Below are 20,000 nucleotides of genomic sequence, written 5' to 3' on the forward strand. Positions count from 1 at the left end.
GGCACGTCTCCTGACAGGGGGGAATAATAACGCTCGTACATCACTGCCCCCCGAAAAGTCCAATAACCTAAATCTTCACTTGCCACACACTCCGGGACTCAATTACTTTATTGACATGTAATCTTCATAAGGGGGAGAAATATTGAGCATGTAAGGTCAGCCGGTTATGAAGACGTATCATCATATTATCTGCATGCCGGGTTGTCGGGGGGGCTAGGACCTGACAAAGCTAATTATAATGGTACATGTTTCAGAGCTCACAGCGTATTATCCGCTTGGCTGCTTGGCTGAGCCACAGCTGAGGTACGAGGAGAGAGAGAGAGAGAGGGGGGAAGGGGGGGGGAGGGTATGAGATTTCAATCCTAATAGGGTCCGCATGTCATCTCGGGGCATGGGAATTAATGAAGCCCAAATATTATCGACCCGCACATCATAGCGCTAATACCCATGATCTGTTCATTGTATCTCGGAGGCTTACGGCGCTGTAGCCAAATGGCTAACAGCATGTCATCATATTGGCTATATAACCTGCAACTGGGTGGGATGAGGCATTTCCAAAATGGAGACAATAGCAACGGCACAAAGACGGTATTTGCTTTAAAGCGCAAAGCAGCGCTCAATGTGGAGCCGATATCGAAACCAGTGGTTCTCAACCTTTTCAGGCAGTGACCCCCAAAACATTCATACTGCATTTGAACGGGGGGACCCGTGCCTTACTGTGTGCACCAGTGCCAAAATGTCACAGTGGGTTAGCGAGGGAGGGAGGGAGGGGGGGGTGGGCGGGATGCCCGTGGCTGTCTTATCTCCTCTCTCCCAAGGTTATCTTAATATCATCCTCCCTACACCATTAGGACGTACACAGGGGGAAAACAATCATTCTATTGTGCTTGTTCCCTGATAATAAAACCCTTAAATTTACTCATCCCACCCCTCCCTTTACTACTAGGCTACAATGTAAAGAACAGAAGAAAAAAACCATTACACAGCTCATTATTTCATCCAGAACTTCTGTCAGGATCAAAGGGCGTGAAGAATACACTAGGCTAGCCCAGAGACATTGCAACTCAGGGTCACATCCGTGTGCAAAACACACACACACCCACACACACACACACACACACACACACACACACACCCGCCAAAGCACCAGATATACTGTAAAACATGTCCGTTTCAAAAAAGGACATTTTAGAATTAAATGATACGCTTTTATACGCTACCATCCGAGAGCCTGGATAAAAAAGAAAAAAAATCCATCCCGAGAAGATGCCAAGCATCGGTGCACCCTGGGAAAGGTTGGCCAACATCGCAGAGGGTTGCCTGCTAGCACTGGCTAATGGTGTCAAACGGAGAAACATATTTTTGGCTTTCCTCCTGCAAGGCTCCTGGAAGGCTCCTTATAGCCTGCAAAACGCTGTGTTCCTACTAATTATGCTTAAAAAGCTCAAATGTTTACAGTATATAAATGATTCATGTATATTATGGAACACAATGTAACACAATAGCCACAACGTTTAGAGTTGGATTTTCTTCAGCAAAGCACGAACTTCGTGCTTTGCTGAAAAAAAATCCAAAATCCATGTTCGGTAGAATAGAACCCTAACTTGAACCCGCAGCAGGCAGGCAGGCAGCACAACATGAAGCCATCTTTCTGAGAAAGATACATAGGATAAGATCAGATGTCTGAGGTCTCTCTGGGGTCAATCAGAAAGGCTTTCCTCTTAAAAGCAAGCGTGTGTCCTGAGGGGGAAGAGCTGGAAGGAAGTAGCCTTTTAAAAATCACGGCAATCTGGACTAAATTCACGTTTGACCCAGATGACTCAGTCAATCCAATCGTCTCGCAGCGACACAGCGTGTCAGGAACGATCTGCCGATCACGTCATGACAAGTGAAATAACTTGTCCGCTTGCATTAAACGTGACAAAGAGACCTGCTCCTTCTGCTTAACGTGATTTCATCAGCGAAGCATTGTGACAGATTAAAAGGTTGTTTTGGAACTCTGTAGCATTCCGGCGACCGCTCCGGCTCGTTGCATGGCCGAAGCTGCAATGTTGACACTGCCGAAAAAACCATAAAACTTCCTGTAGCCAAAGTCGCCTTTATTAAAATCACGTTAAAGAAAATACACATTTCGACATTAACAGGCGTGAGACTCGCGTCCAGTTGACCTACTGGGCTTCAAGGCAGGATAGGAAGAGTTGACCCCTGAAGCGATCCTGTACAGTGTCTGTACAGTTACACTACTCACAAACAGTGGTGGAAACTAAGTAACTAAGTACATTCACTCAAGTACAGTACTTATACAAGTACAATTTTGAGGTATTTGTACTTTACTTGAGTATTTCCAAGTTCCAATACTTTTACTTCTACTCCACTACATCTCAGAGGCAAATATTGTAGTACTTGTCTTTTAATACATTACAGTTGAAGGACTGTAACCTATATAGTTTTATTTTTGAGCGGTGCCTGACCGCTCCAATGAACAACTATGTGTGCCCGTATGTCTATTTGAGTACGGATGTGTGTCTGTTCGTAATCGTATATATGGATATGTGTCTGTCTGTATGTCTATTTGAGCATGGACACCTGCAATACCGCTGCGTGACCTAAAGTGGCGCTGTTGCACCACTCAGTTCACACATTGGTGTCTTGTTTGGCAGCATCCAAACAAGCCATTCACGGCGGCCCTGGTGCAATGAATAATCAGAATGGGGACTTGATGTGCAGCCACGCTGATGCTCTGACAATAGTTTGTGTTCAGACATCACAGCTTAGTGTCTCTCGATTGAATATTGATGCCGAGGCGGTTGACAATAAATCACTGGCTTTCCCAGTGAGCGAGAAAACAGTTTAGACAACGGCCCAATGGAGCTTACCGTAATTGACAGATGAGTTCAGCTGCCTTCCCACCACAATATAGCTCTGGAGCTCTGAGAGTAGTATCTGGGAACGAGTGTGTGTGTGTTTTGCGTGTATGCGTGCGCGTGTGCACGCGTGTGTGTGTGTGTGTGTGTGTGCATGCGTGCGTGCGCGCGTGTTTATGTTGTCTCCGCACTATAAACAACGTGATGTGTTGATAAGTTGCAGAGCCTAGCCAGTAACAAGACAAGCAGAGTCCATTTTACTGTGGCTTTGTAAATTATCCATAGATGACCCTCTCTCCCTCTCTCTCTCTCTCTCTCTGCACTGGTGATCACATGATAGGCTATGTCTGTCTGTGTCCCCATCACGCCTGACGAGAAAGGTTTGATGATGTAGCACACGTATTAAAACCGTACGTACGTACGTGTGGAATGTGTTGTCATGCAGCATGACAGACTGGCCACCGACTGGATTAGAATCTAATTTGCTAGACCCATTAACCGGACCAGTGGTGAGGCATGTTTTCATCTTGAATGATTGCACCATGTGGGATCAATTACCCTAGACTTACAATCTACTCAAAATATAATCAGTCCAAAAAAAAATACAGTAATTACAGTACCAATGGCTCTAAATAAACCAACAAGATAAATATTTGAACCATGTGCCGTATCCGTTTCTGTTAGCTTGGCATGAAATGTGAAACGTGAAATCTTGAAAATGCAAAACAGTCTGTATTTTTACATTGAGTCACATCGACACCGAGGAGTTTACCACATGTGTACATTATCTCGATAAATGCATCTCTATCAGGATTAATTGTGGCCTGATCCTGCTCCCCTTTAAGATGATGAGTTATCTAAGATCTGACATCATGTTAGTAGCTCTTCATCAGAGCGAACGGTTAGATCCCTCCACCCCCCCCCATCCCCACAGAGATAGACTGACTGCTTGCTGAGCCATTCGTTTCAAGGGGAACTGACACAGAGGAAAACTGGAGGACCTTACATCCATCCTGCTGTAAAAATATCCAAAACCATCTGGCAGCCGACCCCCGTCATAAATTACCATGATGGACTCCCGCCTTTGGAAACCAGGAGGGCCCGCTGCAAACCTGTCCAACTTCTGGCAGGACTAAAAGTAAAGCCTGGAAACACTAGCCCGCAGCTCAGATGTCCTGAACCGTGGCTACAAATCATGGCGGAACATGAATAATAGTTTGACTGCATTAGCGAGACCCTTTCAGAGCTGATTCTAGCAGTATGGCCTATCCATTTGGGCTGATTTATGTCCTGCCGCTTTCCCCGAGACTGACCAGTGCAGCTGGGAAATGAACCAAGTACCATAGCACCGGCGGTGTGTTATTGCAAAGACGGGCCGGGCTCGGCTGGCAAGAACCCACGTCCTTGTCCGTCTGCCTGACACGCTTTCGGCAGAGGCCAACCCTATACTGGCCCAAACGTATGTCCGATTGTGCCAGACTCAAGTCTAAATGGGTGAGACTGAGAGGGTCTCTATCGTCGTAAATAACGCAGACCTGTCTGTAATGGTCACGGACGCGAGTGATTTAATAGGTTAGACATTTCTACCACCCTCGGAGAGGACGCTTCCATGTCGTTGGCTAAACATGAGCCATGTCTCAGTGGTGGACAGATATGGTATGAGCCGGTCGAGTTCCTCAGAGGGATTCTAATGGAAGGTTTTCGGGTCCGGTTAATGAAGTGTGAAGGCTATTTTCTAAAACAACATGAAGATATTAAAAAAAAAAAAGACTACAGTTGTTTTCCTTTGTACGCAGATATGGAACAACAACACTTTCAGCTTTAATTTAGTTTGATCTCCAAACTTTAAGTGGCACCGTAATGAATGTGTTTAGATCTCTAACAAACAATTACAGCACCTTTTCTACTTGAATCTCAAACATACCCCGATTAATACAAAATATCAAAGAGTATTTGTAAGTATTTGCTCTTTCATATCAATACAATAGTGCTGGAGAGAACTGAACAAACACACACCACAGAATGAAATGAAGAGCATTGTTGACACGGAACCTGACAGTGTTATCTTTTCGCTTGAAGTTCTCGCTGTATACTTCCAACATCAGTTTAACCCATTTTGGGCGGGAACCCCTTTTGGTGTTAGCATTATGTTATGCTTTAGCTATTGAAAAATAGCAGATCTACAAGCTCTACCGAGTGGCGCGCTACGAGCTTGTAGGTCTGCTATTTTTGAAAAATCGAAGAACCACTGACATAGAAACATAGCTTTTTCAGAAAACTGCCAGGATGTAGAAGACATTTTTAGAATCTGATCAAAATCTCAGGTAAAAATTGGTTAAGAACCCGAGACACTCTGGAGACTCACTCGACGACATCAAACGGCAAGGTATAAAAACAATAGTGTCACCGACATTCCCCCAAAAACCCAGCACAAACAGAATTATTCAGACACAGACAGAGAGAGCGAGAGAGAGAGTGCGCGAGACACAGAGGAGTGCCATCAAATACCCGGAGAGCTAATGACACTTGGTTGAAGGCAGCGATCTCGGAGCAGTTTAGAAGCTGACATGCCAGAGTTCAGCAGTTTAAACTGTCACGGAAGTTAAGGGAGGCTCTGCCTGGCATTTTAATCTAGCGTGCTCTGAAAGCTGGGGTGGCGGTGCTGGAAGTGAGTTCCAGGGCCAGTAATAACAACAAGGACACGGCCCCGCCTACAAACCCAAAAAAAAGAGCTCTCATAATATTGTGGTGCGGACAGCGTGGCGTGTTGCGGAGGCATACGGCAACCGTGAGGGATTGCAGGCCCGGTCCGCTTCATCCTCTCTCTCCTCATCCATCTCCATAGGGCCCTGGCTGGCTCTATAATGGATATTCATGTTGCCCAGCCAATCCACTCCTGGGAGGAATAATATCAACATCATCTCCAGCTCCGATAACGGAAGCAACGACGGAGTCTGTCCTCACAGGGGTGGGGTGGGTGGAGGGTGGGATGGGAGGGAGGGAGGGAGGGAGGGGTGTATATATATATATATCGATGCTGTCGGGTGGAAATCTTGTATGTCTGAAACCATAACTTTACAGGAAACAGGGGGAAAAAAGGAGCTACGTTCCAATGGATCCATTGTAGTTATTATTTAGTCACTTACTCACTTACCAATACTGCAATACTGCAATACTGCAATACTGCAGTACCAATACTGCAATACTGCAGTACCAATACTGCAATTTAGAACTACTTTGTTACAAGTAAAAGTATCGGCATCAAAATGCCGATACTTTTAGTACTTCAAGTACTAAAAGTAAAAGTACTCATATTGCAGAATGTCCCATTTCACAAGTTCAAAATGTGTACAAAACCTATTGAAACTAGCATATCTACAAGCTCACAATTGTGAGCTTGTAGATCGGCTGTTTTCAAATGGCCGAAATGTATAGGGTTGAAGTGGTTAATGTATGTTTTCTAATCAAAATTAAAATCTCCAAAGTAACTAGTAACTAAAGTTTTCAAATAATTGTAGTGAAGTAAAAGTAGAAGTAAAAATACTGGAAATTGGAAATACTCAATTAGAGTACAAATACCTCAAAATTGTACTTAAGTACAGTACTTAAGTAAAGGTACTTAGTTACTTTCCACCACTGGTGCCAGAACATGATTTAGTGTCCGTGACTATCGGGTTGCAACTCGAACGGGGCTGAGTCGGCTAAGCGAACGTCGCAACATTCGACACGGCAGTCGGTGGTGTCTCTCGTGGCTCAAATTCGCTGTACTTCAATAAACTTTACTTTATAAATTAATTATAACCCCTACTACTAGGAGGGGGTGTGGCCATTTACTCAAACGTGAAGGCAATTCCGCACTCTCTGTTTTCATTGGTCAATAGTGACAAAACCCACATACGTACTTAATCACTTTGACTTTCAGAATTCATCGACAATAGCAAAAAATTCTGATCTACAAGCTTGCGATGCACAGCATTGTGAGCTTGTAGATCTGCTGCATGCTTTTGACACTCTTGTACAATAAGGAAGGGCATTAAATAAAAAAATGGAGATACAAGAGAGAGTGACAATATACTCCATATTATGCTCTTGGAAGCCACCACAGAATTAACGGACGTTAACTGGTAATGGATATTCTGGATGGATAATGAAAGAAAACCTATGCATGATCTAATCTAAATTAACCACTTAAACGATGTACTTTGTTGACGGTAGTCCACCAGTGGTCAATAGCATTAGCAGGCCCCCCTCCATGTTTCAGTCTACAGCTCCACTGAAAATAGCTGATCTATGATCTAGAAGTCCACAAGGCACAAGGAACGCTATATACGGCTCAATCGGTTAACTCGTCAGAGAATAACATAAAACCTATTTCAATAAAACTCGCAGTATAGTCTTATGTACTATAATCCACTGCCTTCTGCTCGATTTGCAGTACAAGCTTCAGTACTTGCTAAATAGCTAGCAAACATATGAGCGTACGTTGCATTATTGAGCCATGCATCTATAATTTGGTCGAGAAAAAATACCCTGACGATCCACGTGTCTTACCTTGGCACTGTATCTAAGCAGTGCCCAAGGGTAGAAGTATGCACGCTCACGCTATACAACACAATGATGCCCGTCTATTTTCTGCTCGTTTATGACCGAGTGCTGAACGTGGGCTGCATTATGATATAAAGTACGTGACTCCACAAACATGAACTTATTAGAAACTAATCTTAAGACACCTCATCAACTCCATGAACTGGCAAACGTAGCAAAGAAATAAAAAAAACCTAAAATGCTTGGGGAAACGTTCATGAAGTCATGTCTCTGGAAGTGGGCCATGCCTTCACATTGTCTGTGTGTGCGTGCACACGCCGCACGCACACACACACGCCTGTCATGTGGCGTGCACGGGACGGACAGAGAGCTGGCGAAGGAATTACTACAGCTGTTCCCTCCGACAACGACGTTCCATCTTCCTTTTGGTCCTTTAGTGATGCTTTGTCTTACAATATCAGTAGTGAAATAACACATGCTATCGAAGACGCCGTTTCACTTTAGCTCAGAGAGTTGACGTGGGCGGGTTAAAACCCCAGCAGCACACACGGGACAGTGATGTATAGGACATGTCATTGAAGTGAATGTGAGCTAATAGGTAAGAGGAAGGGGTTAAACCCCACTATTTTCCATACGCCTGATTTCTGCTTGTACTGAGGCCAGCGTTTGTCTTTGTGCTTGCAGAGCGATGTTCGTCGGGGGGACGAATCCCGCTGGTATAATCATTACGAGACCAAGTGAAATGTCTGCTGAAGCACGTATTTGTCTCTAATGGGACCTGCCAGAGGTGTTCTGTCTTCTCTCATCGGACTCCCAGAGACGACGTTTCCATTCTCTGACACGCGTACGAAGACAAAGCCAACGATAAAGGTAACATTAAGAGTGTTGTTGTGCTTGGTACAGACTGACATCAAACAGAACAGTTACTAATCAAGGAAGGCACAGGCGCCAACGCTCAGAAATCCAAGAATAAAAAAAACGAAACAAAAAAAAATACAGGCCTACCCCATAACTATTCCAATCTGGGCTCGTTTGAAAGCACTCGGCTCTAAAAAAAGTCATACATTTGCATTCATGGGACGTCGTTGGCAATGTCATTCTCAAACTAAGACTGCGGGAGGGAGCATCATCTACTGACAAACACAACCAGGGAAACATCGCCTAATAACGCTCAAAAGTTGCCCAAAACTGTCAAGCCTCCCCCTTTCTTCATAACAACAATTCACTCGCTCTCGATGTGAGCGTTGCGGTCGCCCATTAGTCATGTATCCCATCCAGATGTCTAGTGGAGGCGTAGAGATAGGGAGGAGGAGATAGCAGCAGGTGTAGATCCTCTCTGAGCCCAGCTGAGCTCTAAAAGGCAGTGCTTAGCACCCACAGCTCCGTCATCTGTCCTCTCCCCCCAGTCTCCACCAGCCTTTTCGACAGCCCATTGCTCATCATTTACCCTGTTTTGGCAAAACACAGAGCCCTTCTAATGGGCCGCTCTGAATGCTTCCAGATGTTTGTTTATTTGTTGTGCAGCGACTGTAAAACAGTTTACTCTTAGTTTGGATCCGTTCCTGATGGGGGGGGGGGGTAAAGGAAAATGTGTGTGTGCGTGCATGCATGCACACACGTTTGGGGGGCTCGCTGGCGGCGTAGATTGCCCGGACATGTAATGAAAAGCGAACCTGCGCGCCAAGCAAACGTTTGAGTCGTCCCATGGGTGTTTTCTGTTTTTGAAAGGCAGGCCTTCTTCTGGGGTTTTTTTTTTAATAACAGTTGCGTCGTTTTCTAAATACATACAACATAGCTGGAAGTGAGCCCAGAATAACAACGTTAAAAGGGGCTGAAGGCTCACAGTGGATGGATCACTCCTCTTCTCTTCGTCCCGGTAGTTGCCAAGAAGATATCCCTTTTCATTTCCTGCTTGTCGCTGTCGCCGTCCTCAGCGAGGGAAGGACATTATCAAATGTGATCTGACGCCGTACCTCACTGCAGGAGTGGTGACTGGCGGACTGACATGTTTATTGAAAAACACGGCCAGATAACGAACGACTTTTCATTAAGAAAAGAGAATCTTAACCGCGAGTGCGGAGGAGATCAATCAAAATGTGAGAGGCATCGTGTACGGTACCGTTTCTAAACCAAGGCTATAATTAGATCTATTGAATAAACATCACACTCATACTTCAGAATGTGTCATCATATGGAGATGACAGGCTGGTGTTAAATCATGTAGCGCGTCGTTTTGTGCACAACCGTAATCAGCTCAAGGCGCGGCGGGGGGGAGGGGGGGGAGGGGGGAGCAGTACGCCATTCGACATAGCTTTAACCACATGAACCCCAGCTTTTCCCTTCCCGGAATGTCATAATGGGTGAACATTCTGCCGAAGTATAGCCTGACATTCGCCGATCTGACGTGACGCGCTGTGAGCTTGTAGATCAGCTATACGTTAGGTAAAGAGATCTGGTGTCGAGGGAAACAAGAGGGTGCCAAAACCCATCAGGTACTATGATTATACTAGGAGGAAGATTTCTTTCAAAAAAGCGTGCAGAAAGTGTTAAAATTATGTTTTTATATGGCCACACCCACCAGTTCATTAAAGGACCACTTCACCACTTTTCAACATCTCTTCATATAATTGGTCCTGACTCCTCACTAATGTTCATGATAAAACACCACCATTTTGTCTCCACCAGGCCGAAGGCATGGGGAGAGAGTATGTTTTGCACTCCGTCCGTGTTTGTGTCTGTCCTTCCGTCCGTCTGTTATCAGCTAATCTCCGGCACCGTTAACCTGGTCGATGCCAAACTTTGCACACACACTCCCTGGATGCCAACGATGAACCTCTGCCCCGCATTTTCCAGAACGGCCTGTTATAGCGCCACCATGAGGCAGCTTTTCACATTTTTTACCTAAAACTGCACCGATCTGCGTGAAACGTTGCATGCACACTCCCTAGAGGACAAGGACAAACCTTTGACCTGCATTTTCCGCATCTGCCTTTTATAGCGCCACCAGGAGGCCGACTTTTGTAAAACATTTTTTTTGCTATTACTCCTCCAGATTCTGTCCAAAAATCTCACAAATCGTTACACAGTATCTCTATGGTCATGTGCTCAAGTCGGATCTGTCCGATATTTCATATTCCATCCTAATTGGCTATAATTGGCTTTCACAGTTTGCAAGATTGCCCCGTTTTGAACAAAAGCCTCAAATCATGAACACAGCATGCAATTTACGTGAAATCTTTCACACATTTTCTTACTAGGCTGAGGAATATATCCCACCCTTTTCACATTGGCCTGTTATAGCGCCACCAACAGGTTGATTTTTGCAAAACAAATTTTTGGAACAAAATGCCTCAAATCATCCAATTGCCATCAAAGGCAAACATGTTTATATTACTCCTAAATATTTTGCCAAACATCTCACACAGTCCTATCCTCCTGGTGGAGACCTGTGCCCAGAAGGGCACTTTTTCTAGTTTCCTACTCAGTCTGTGTCTCATAGGAGGGCTTTGGGCAGTTCGGACACCCGTCCACCAGTGACATCATCATTAGGCAGATTTTTTTTTTAAACAAGATTTGTTTTAAAATATGTTTAGATTTGTATTATCGTGAGAACGATGGCTTCAACTTTTGCATTGCAACTTTTCAGGAAAAGAAAGCCTGCCGTTTCTATTAGCTTGGATTCACCATCGATGATGTCACTGGTGGACGGGTTTCTGAACTGCCCACAGCCTTCTTATGAGACACAGACTGAGTAGGAAAAAATTGTGGTATTTTATCATGAACATTAGTTAGGACCAATTATAGGAAGAGAAGTTGAAAAGTGGTGAAGTGGTCCTTTAAGTATGTATGGTTTTCACTTAGCACCACCCACCTGAACTTAAGCTTCACCCACAGCTGTTGTATGATAATGTGTGAGGGGTTAGGGGTATGATGTCACTAAAATGGTGTTATTTCAATTGGGCCTTTTGACTCAAAGGCTTTCAGCTTTCAGGAAGAAACCAAAAATACACAGGGAAGACATATTTGAATATTATAACCACACCTGGGGGTCTATTAGAGTAATGTTAAAAGACGGTGTAACAGTAAAATCTAAAATGGTACACATGGTGCCGTTTTTACTCTCCGGGTTAAATGAAGATGGAGGATTTTCACTGCGTCCAGACAGGACATGCTGTACTTTGCGCTGGGACTGCAGACTTAGAGCATGCCTGACATCTGGACCGAGGTGACGGTGCAGAGAGTTAGAGCCAAGGTGACAGTGCTGCAGGATCCTCTGGGTTCTGCTGTCTGCCAGACTATAGACTGCACTCCACTCTATAAGACTCTATAAGACGCCTCCCACACACACACACAAACACACACGCGGGCGCACGAACGCACGTACATGCGCACAGCTCGTTCACTTTAACACTTATCTATAACATATAGCCTGCTTCCGTCCCGTCGTCCCTCTTATCTGCGTCTTTAACCTTTGGCTCTTCCGCCTCTTTCTGCTAATTGTTTGACCTCTATGAAAAAAAACAGGCAATTTAGGGGCGGCGATGTACAGCAACGATCGTCCCTCAGCCTCGCTCTCTTCCTCTCCTTCCTTTTGGTTAGTGCTGCTGTAAACATGTACGTGTAGGTACCTCAAAACTTGAGGAAAACGTACTTGAGGTACCGCTGCTGGGGCAGGCAGTGTGACCTGCTACTGCCAGAGCTGGACTCCTTTGGGAGCTTCCAAGCTGTTGTAATTACCTCTGGCACCCGGGCTCTGGGGCCTAGTGGAGGAGGGCTCTGGGCCGAGGGTGGGAGAGGGGGGGGGGGGGTTGGGGGGTCTCTGGGGCCTAGTGGAGGAGGGCTCTGGGCCGAGGGTGGGGGGGGGGGGGGCCAGGTGCACAGGTGTCACGGAGGGGAGGGGGGTTGGTGGGGGGGCACAGAAGAGAAGAAAAGGAAGGTTCTTCCTGTGTGCAGATGACAGCGTATTGTCAGACCTGCTACTCATCTCCCCATGGCTGAGGCCAGGCTAAAGCCAATGCAGGCAGCACCGAGGGGGAGAGTACATGCACGCACACACACACACACGCACACACACGCATGCACGCACTGTACAAACAAATATGGCCTCATCATGTCGTCAGTGAACAATGACTTGTGACACGGTGGCGTAATATTCCCTGCATAATGCATGGTCAGCTCAATGCCAGTGTTTACATCCTACATTTAACTGACTTACAATAGCTTACTTATCACCACTGGTGGTGTACTGTGGTTGACATTTCACTTAAGTAAAAGTTACAATAACACAATATAGAAATACAATCCTGTTACAGGTCAAAGGTCTGCACTCAATGTATTCCTTGAGTAAAGGTACAGTGGTATTGACATCAATATTTACTTATTGATTCAAACTAAAAAAACTAAGCACACAATACACTGCGATATGACAACGCTGTGAGTTTGTAGATCTGCTATTTTCAATTAACCAAATAAGTTAAGTGATTAATGTGCGTTTTGTATTATTAACCTAAAATAACTAAATGTGGTGGAGTAAAAAGTACAATGTTTACCTCTGAGACATAGTGGAGTAGAATTATTGAAATTTGTAAGTACTCAAGGAGAGTAAAAGTACCTCAAAATTGTACTTAAAGGGGAATACCACTCATTTTCAAAAAAATCATTAACATGGTGAATCACATCTTGATGACATCATCAAGATGTGATTCACCATGTTAATGATTTTTTTCAGACCTCCAGTTCTAGGAAACACAGAATGGGGGGACTTTTTACTTTTATTTCTAAGGTATATTAATGACATAGTAAAATGTTGAAAATGAGTGGAATGCCCATTAAGTACAGTACATGAGTAAAATTGTCTCTGTCAAGTGGAAACCTGTCCAAAACTGTTACTTTTTAGGATTGCAATTCAAAACTATCAAAAGTAGCAGGTATACGCAGGTATAAGCTCAAAACGCTTCGCTTCACGTCGAGTTTCGAGCTTGTGGATCTGCTACTTTCAATTTCAATGCTTTTGTGCAACGCTGTAGTGTGATCAAGTAGGGCGTTAATTTGCCCGACAGCAGCCATTCCACTCACGGTTAAACCTTCTGGTTAAACCTGTGTCATGGTTAAACCTTCTGGTTAAACCTGTGTCATGCCACTGTAGCTTATAGGTATCACCGTTCGAGACATTCCCGTTTTCCAAGGCGTGCTGATTGCGAAGCGGTTTACCACCACGACCATATTCCTGCATGGCTGCGTGTTTAGCAAATCGAGTGTGTTAAAGAAGTGCAGATAAATACAGGGGAGCTGGGGAACGGGATGAGGTTGGGGGGGGGGGGGGGGGGGTGAGGGGTGTCTGCTGCCGGGACATAAAGGCAAGGTGAAGGGCGAGGATGAGGGCTGTGTTATCTAAGGCTGCAGCGCGGCGGCATCATAAAAATAACAAATGGAGACTGTCACCGCTGCCCACGTCTGAGACGGAGGGGAGAATATTTCATGTGTCAGATCCCGCTCACCTTTTAATGGACTGTTCTTAGCCGGGTCTGATTTTGACAAAGCACGCGGGGTCCCTCTTCCCTCTCTCTCCACTCCTCTCCTCTCCCCTCCTCACACATCGGCCTGAGAGCCACCATGCACCACCAACACGGTTTTCACGACATAGATCTGTCCTTGGCTCCGTGGAGAGGGAGAGGGGAGTTGTGGGTAATCTGCGTTGGGGGGGGGGCTCACCAGTGACCTCTGCTGCTCCCGTACTCGGCGGTCTTCCTCATCGCCTGGCTTGTTTTGCATGGCGCAGACAGAGACCATGATGAATGTCTCCAGTAGTCGGGTCTCTCCCCTTCCTGTTCACTCACACACTGCCCCGGATATACATGCCCCCATGCACAGACACAAATGCCCCCCAGCCAGCCAGGGCCACTCACACACTGCCCCGGACACACATGCCTCCACGCACGGACACAAATGCTAAGCCGCTACATCTCGTAGCCGGCTGAGGTTCACTATGTGGCGGCCATACAAAGGATGAACCGCAGCATAATTGATTCGTTGAGAGAGTTGCAACCATCGCAATCGGATCTTAGGTGGTAATACTGATCACCACCTACAGTACAAGGACCTCAACAGTCAGGCTCCTATCTGACGCTCCCGTAAATTGACAATCTACAGACTCACAACAAGTGGATATGCATCGGGTCGTAAGCGTGTACATCTGCTATTTTTTTATCATTTTGTGGATGCCCAAAACCATGTTCAGCCAGGTTGAACGTGGTTACGCTTGAACTTGGCTCAGCGGTCGATCCGAGACACAAAGCAGAGGCGTTTCGTCTTGCCGTGGGTTGTTTGTTTGATGGGAAGACAATGAGTTTCTGAAGTCAATTCAATAATATCAGATGGAGATCAGGGCTGTGTTGGTGGTATCAACAGATCAAGGATGGTTCATTCGGCACATGCATGCTCCCACACACGCACGCACGCACGCACGCACGCACGCACGCACGCACGCACATTCAGATCAATGAGCAAAACCCACATCTCCCCGATATTTTCTCACTATGCACGCATCACACAGATGAGTCGGGATCAATACCAACAGATATCATAAGTATAGCTCACGCTCAAGTTCACTCGATTCCCACTCTCTGCAACTGTCAGGGTTATGGCTCATATTTACATAATCCATGGGGCTTACTCCTTATTGAATGCATGGTATTATGCTGAATGTATGGCAACATGCTTATTGTGTATACCGTGGTAACCGCGTTAAAGTAATAGTTTTACTATTAGTCCGCTGGTTCGCAAATGGACCCCCAAATAATAGGCAAAACACTATAGTATTAATACCATATAACATTATTATATAACAATATAACATTCATTTAAAAAAGTGATACCCAGTAAGAACTGTTTTAGTCCTATTCTGATCAGCTGGTATGTATGAAAAACTGTGTCTGGAAAGACACTTGACCCCTAACTGATAGTTAGGATGGGAAAATGTTACACATACTGCAGTGCATGTGCAATTGTGCAGTGACAAAAAAAATAATAACCCAAAGGTTATGAAGGTTTCAGTGTTGGCGGTGGCGTTACCTTTGTGGTTCTTGGCATCTCTGGATCCCGTGGGCAGAGGGCTGTAGGGCGTGGGACTGAGGTCTGATCTGGGATCAGTGCAGGCCGGTACCTGCATGGGAAAAAAGAGGCAGACAGACACAAGAAAAGGCTGAATAAATATTGAAGAGATAGATAGATAGACAAGAACCCCAAATGACAAGGATTTGTCACCGGCGGCTCCACTGTTCTTCGCGTGTTGTAAATCCTCGGAGGAGAGGTACAGGAAACGCAGGGGAGCCCCTCTGTCTGGTTTTATGGCCCAACGTGGCAGGACATCTTTCATTGCTTTTTGTGTTGCATGGCGGAGCGGAAAAAGGAGCCCACATCCTCCCGCCTTTGATGATGTGTTCCACTGGCTTGGTCCGCTGGAGGAGAGGTCAGGGAAAGCCTCTGTCGCCGTGACCTCCCGCGGGGGGGCACGGCCAGGTCAGACGCCACTCACTCTGACACAAGGCCAAACATATAGCAGCAGCCCTGCTATCGGAGGAGGGGGGACGGTCCCACCACGTATGGAGTAGAATTATTGAAATTTGTACTCAAGGAGAGTAAAAGTACCTCAAAATTGTACTTAAAGGGGAATACCACTCATTTTCAAAAAAATCATTAACATGGTGAATCACATCCTGGAGTCCCCTATTTTAGGCGTGTCGTCATAGGAAAAATGTATTCAACAACTATTGTTGTTGTTGTTGTTATTTCTCCACGCACGCACGCACGCACGCACGCACACACGCACGCACGCTTATAGGCGGCTAGCCTCATACACAGCCATGCTGTACAAAAGTAAAGTAAAGAAAACGTTTCGCTGTGACACCATAGGGCTTGCCTAAATGGTTAATATGGCTGTTTACAGGCTATGACACAAGAATGCTATAGGCTTAAAGACTCCTGGCTTCACAGCCACAATGAGAAAGGTATTGATTGTTAGCAGAGGTGGAGACAAAACAAGTGAATGCTACATGTTCCAGAGTCTCGGAGTAAATAGCAGTCTTAAAGCGTGTTCAACAAATCAAGAGTTTCTTGGCAAACTGTCAGTAGTCGTGAAAATTGCAGCTACAAGCTCGTTGTAGGTCAATTTTCACTGTATTCAAAATAGATCTTGAATTTATTCATAATTCACATTTTCCCTTTCTAGAATTGTAGTGTAGTCAAAAGCACAATATTTGTCTTTGCCATAGTGAAGTAAAAGTACCCAAAAATTATCCAAATACTCAAGTAACATACAGTAGTAACATTGTCTCTGTCGGGTGGAAACCACATATGTCCAAAACCGTTACTTTTCATGAATAGCAAAAGTAGCAGATCGACAAACACAAAACACGTCGATTCGTGCCACGTTTCGAGCTTGCAGATCTGCTGCTTTTGATGCTTCTGTGTGACTGCAGTATGATCAAGCAGTGCGTTGATTTCCGGAGAAAAAAAAACACAAAAAATGAGTACTGAAATGTAATGTATACTTCGTTACTGTCCACCACTGATTGTTAGCAGAGGTATTACAGAGAACAACTACAAGTGTCAACTAGTGTATAACTACATGCTCCAGAGTCTCAGAGTAAACAGCAGCCAGAAGTCTCGAAGTGTGTTACCCAAACAGGCCAAGAGTTTCTTGCGTTGACGCTGCTGCTGTTGTTATTTTTCGGCACTTTCAAGGTCTAAAAAAAAAAACACTCTCGTCCCTTTCTCCTAGCCTTTTAGCCGGTGGAGCAGCCACTTTATCATGACACAGCGATATCTGATGCCTTTGCAGAAAATACTTTCCTCTCCTGCAGGAAGAAATTCGCTGGGCCTTTAATCATAGCAAAGAGACCCCAACTGACAAATACATATTAGCGATGTTTTTTTGGAGTTGAATTTTTCCCCTCCTTTTATTGTTGCTCTTCTACAGGCCCATGCATAACCTTGAGAAATGGAAGGGTTGGACGGCGCTAAGCGGAAACATATTCTTCATGGGCGGGGAGGGAGAGCGGCTGTGTGAATTGAAAACGATCACATAATATGCCTTCAGATACTATCTCTCAAAGGCATTAGGGGGTCTGGTCAGCATGTGTCTCGTATTACACCGGGAGACAAATGGCAACATGGAACTATTTTTTTAGTCATTACTACAGTAGTTGCCAGTTATTGCTGCTTTCGGTGACATGCATTGCTCTGAATGGAAGGACTATTGTTGACAGGAGTAGCTTTGCTCTGCTATGGAATATTGAAACATAGGCTACTATTAACCACTTACACCCTATATATACTTAGTTGACCTGTTCCCCGGGGCTCTTTACTAGGCCCCCCTCCTGTTTTTTGTATCGTTGGCGATAACAGCAGATCTACAAGCTCACGACACGTTGCACCGCAACACCTTGTGAACTTGTACCTTTAGGCTGTTTTCACGGAATGTTCTTCCCCAGAATAGGGAAGCTAGGGTTCAATTGGTTAACCATTTGAAATAGGGCTTATAAGAGTTTTGCATTCACAATGTATTTCTGTAGGTTTGGGTACCGGGGGAGAGATGCCAATATTCTCTTAAAACTATTTAAAAAAAACTATTTTGATGCTCTTTACTCTACTAGGCATTTAGCAGCCGGCCCACCAGTTCCTGTGTTACGGCCCGCCTCATTTCCTGCCCTGCCTGAGAGATCAGAAGCTCGGGCCCCCTCTGCCCCCCCCCTGGCCCCCTCAAAGCCCCTCCTAATCCTGCTGCTTGTCCACAATTAATCTTCCCAGTTGCCACATTATTAACACCACCACCCACACACTGGGACAGGAGGGGCAAGAGGGTGAAATGGGCCGGTGGTTCTCAAACTGTTTTCAAGACAAGGACCCCCAAAATGACGAGAATGGTGTCAGGGACCCCACAGAAGAGAGGATTTGTGTCAAACATATACTTGTTGAAACAAATTTTCAACAAATGTACATTTTCTTATGTCAAATCTACTTACTCTTACTGGGGACCCCTTGGAACCCCTCGAGGACTCCTGGGGGGTCCCCAGATCCCACTTTGAGAACCACTTGGGTCAACTTGGGCACTGGATAGAGCTGTGCCCCCCCACCCCCCCACCCTCCTGTCAGTCACCCCGCTCCCCGACGGCTACTCGCTGTCAACATCAAGAGCCCTCGCCCCCAATCCCCCCCCCCCCCCCCCCATCCTGCCTCCCTTGCTACGCATGACGCTAACCTTCCCCTCCTCCCCGATGTCACGGCTGCTGATCAAACACCCGCCCCGTCCCAACCTCCATGGCCCCCGCTACTCATCCCTGACTGTCCCCCTCTCTGCCTCCCATTCAACCCCACCCCACACCACATTAATCAGCCAGCTCTTCCATGTCCTGACCCACCTCCCCCTCCCCCGCGCCTCCCTCCACACTCCTCCTCCTCCCCTGCACTCTTTCACTTTAGTCGATGACCCGTCCAGAGGATGAGAAAGAGAGGCAAGGGATGACGGGATAGTCCATGGCGGGCGAACGGACGAACTCAATCTGAATCCCAGCTGTTATCAAGGGGTGCTCTCTCTTTCTCTCTGTTAATCACTTAAACATGACCATCCATATTTTGGGGGGGGGGGGGGGGGGGGGGCTGGGTGGGAGGGGTGCTGAAGTAGCCAAAAACAGCTGAACTTGGTTCAGAACTTGGGTCCAATTTATGAAATCTAGGGTGTTTAGAAAGTGATTTTCCTTTCTTTTAAAATAAGTGTTAAATAGCTAATAATTGTTTTAACTGTTTTAACCCAAAAATATCACTTAGTGATTTTAGCGTTGGTTATTCAAAATCACACCCATGTGAAGTGAGGGGCACTCTTATATACATCATCATCATCATCGGCCTCAGGTCTTACTATGTTAAGAAGGTTGATGGAAAAGGCCTGAGTTTGATCACTATGCCCTTAACATTTGACAGAGAATCCAAAGCCATGGTTTTGCTCGTGGGCACAGCGGTCTCGAAGAGCGAACGTGAACAGCTGCACTTTTACGTGCTTTGACTTTTGGAAGAAAAAAGGTCACAATAATACATGTACACAATGAATCTATCAAACCTTTAATAATACATGTACACAATGAATCTATCAAACCTTTCTGACAGCGTTTGAATGATGACGACCACTTTGGATCGCCGCAGAGAGCTGACACTCACATCAAAGAGTGAATCCTAAAGACAAGATGATGGATCGAGGTCTGGTTTTGACTGTGCTGAAGACATAACACACTGTCGGGGATGTTCAGAAGACGCGCCACGCCGTGTGATGTACCGTGGTATAGCGTGCAACGCTACTCAACAGCAAATCAACAACATTTGCACCGCCATTGCCCCCTGCTCTATTCCCTCTTTCATCGAGGAGGAACGGGAGCCCGTACACGTTATGCACACGTGTTCGTCCTTCATACGTGTTCTTATACTGTAGACACGTAGACCGGCGGATGGTTCCTAACCTTTTTGTGGATCATGTCCCATTTGAAAGCCGTCCGCCTCCGTGCCCATCTGACCACGTACGTAACACGGCAGCCTATAAAGCCT

The 20,000-nt window shown here is 45.7% G+C and overlaps 1 protein-coding gene across 1 annotated transcript in view; it reads right to left on the reverse strand.

The window, feature by feature from the left end:
* Positions 1–20,000, reverse strand: part of lrmda (leucine rich melanocyte differentiation associated) — a 299,326-nt gene that overhangs the window by 3,728 nt on the left and 275,598 nt on the right. The window contains exon 6 of the mRNA XM_079513038.1: positions 15,480–15,570. Within this exon, the coding sequence (XP_079369164.1) occupies positions 15,480–15,570 (91 nt within the window). The remainder of the gene's footprint in view (positions 1–15,479; positions 15,571–20,000) is intronic.

This window comes from Electrona antarctica, assembly GCF_951216825.1.
Source record: "Electrona antarctica genome assembly, chromosome: 10".
Taxonomy (NCBI): Eukaryota; Metazoa; Chordata; class Actinopteri; order Myctophiformes; family Myctophidae; genus Electrona; species Electrona antarctica.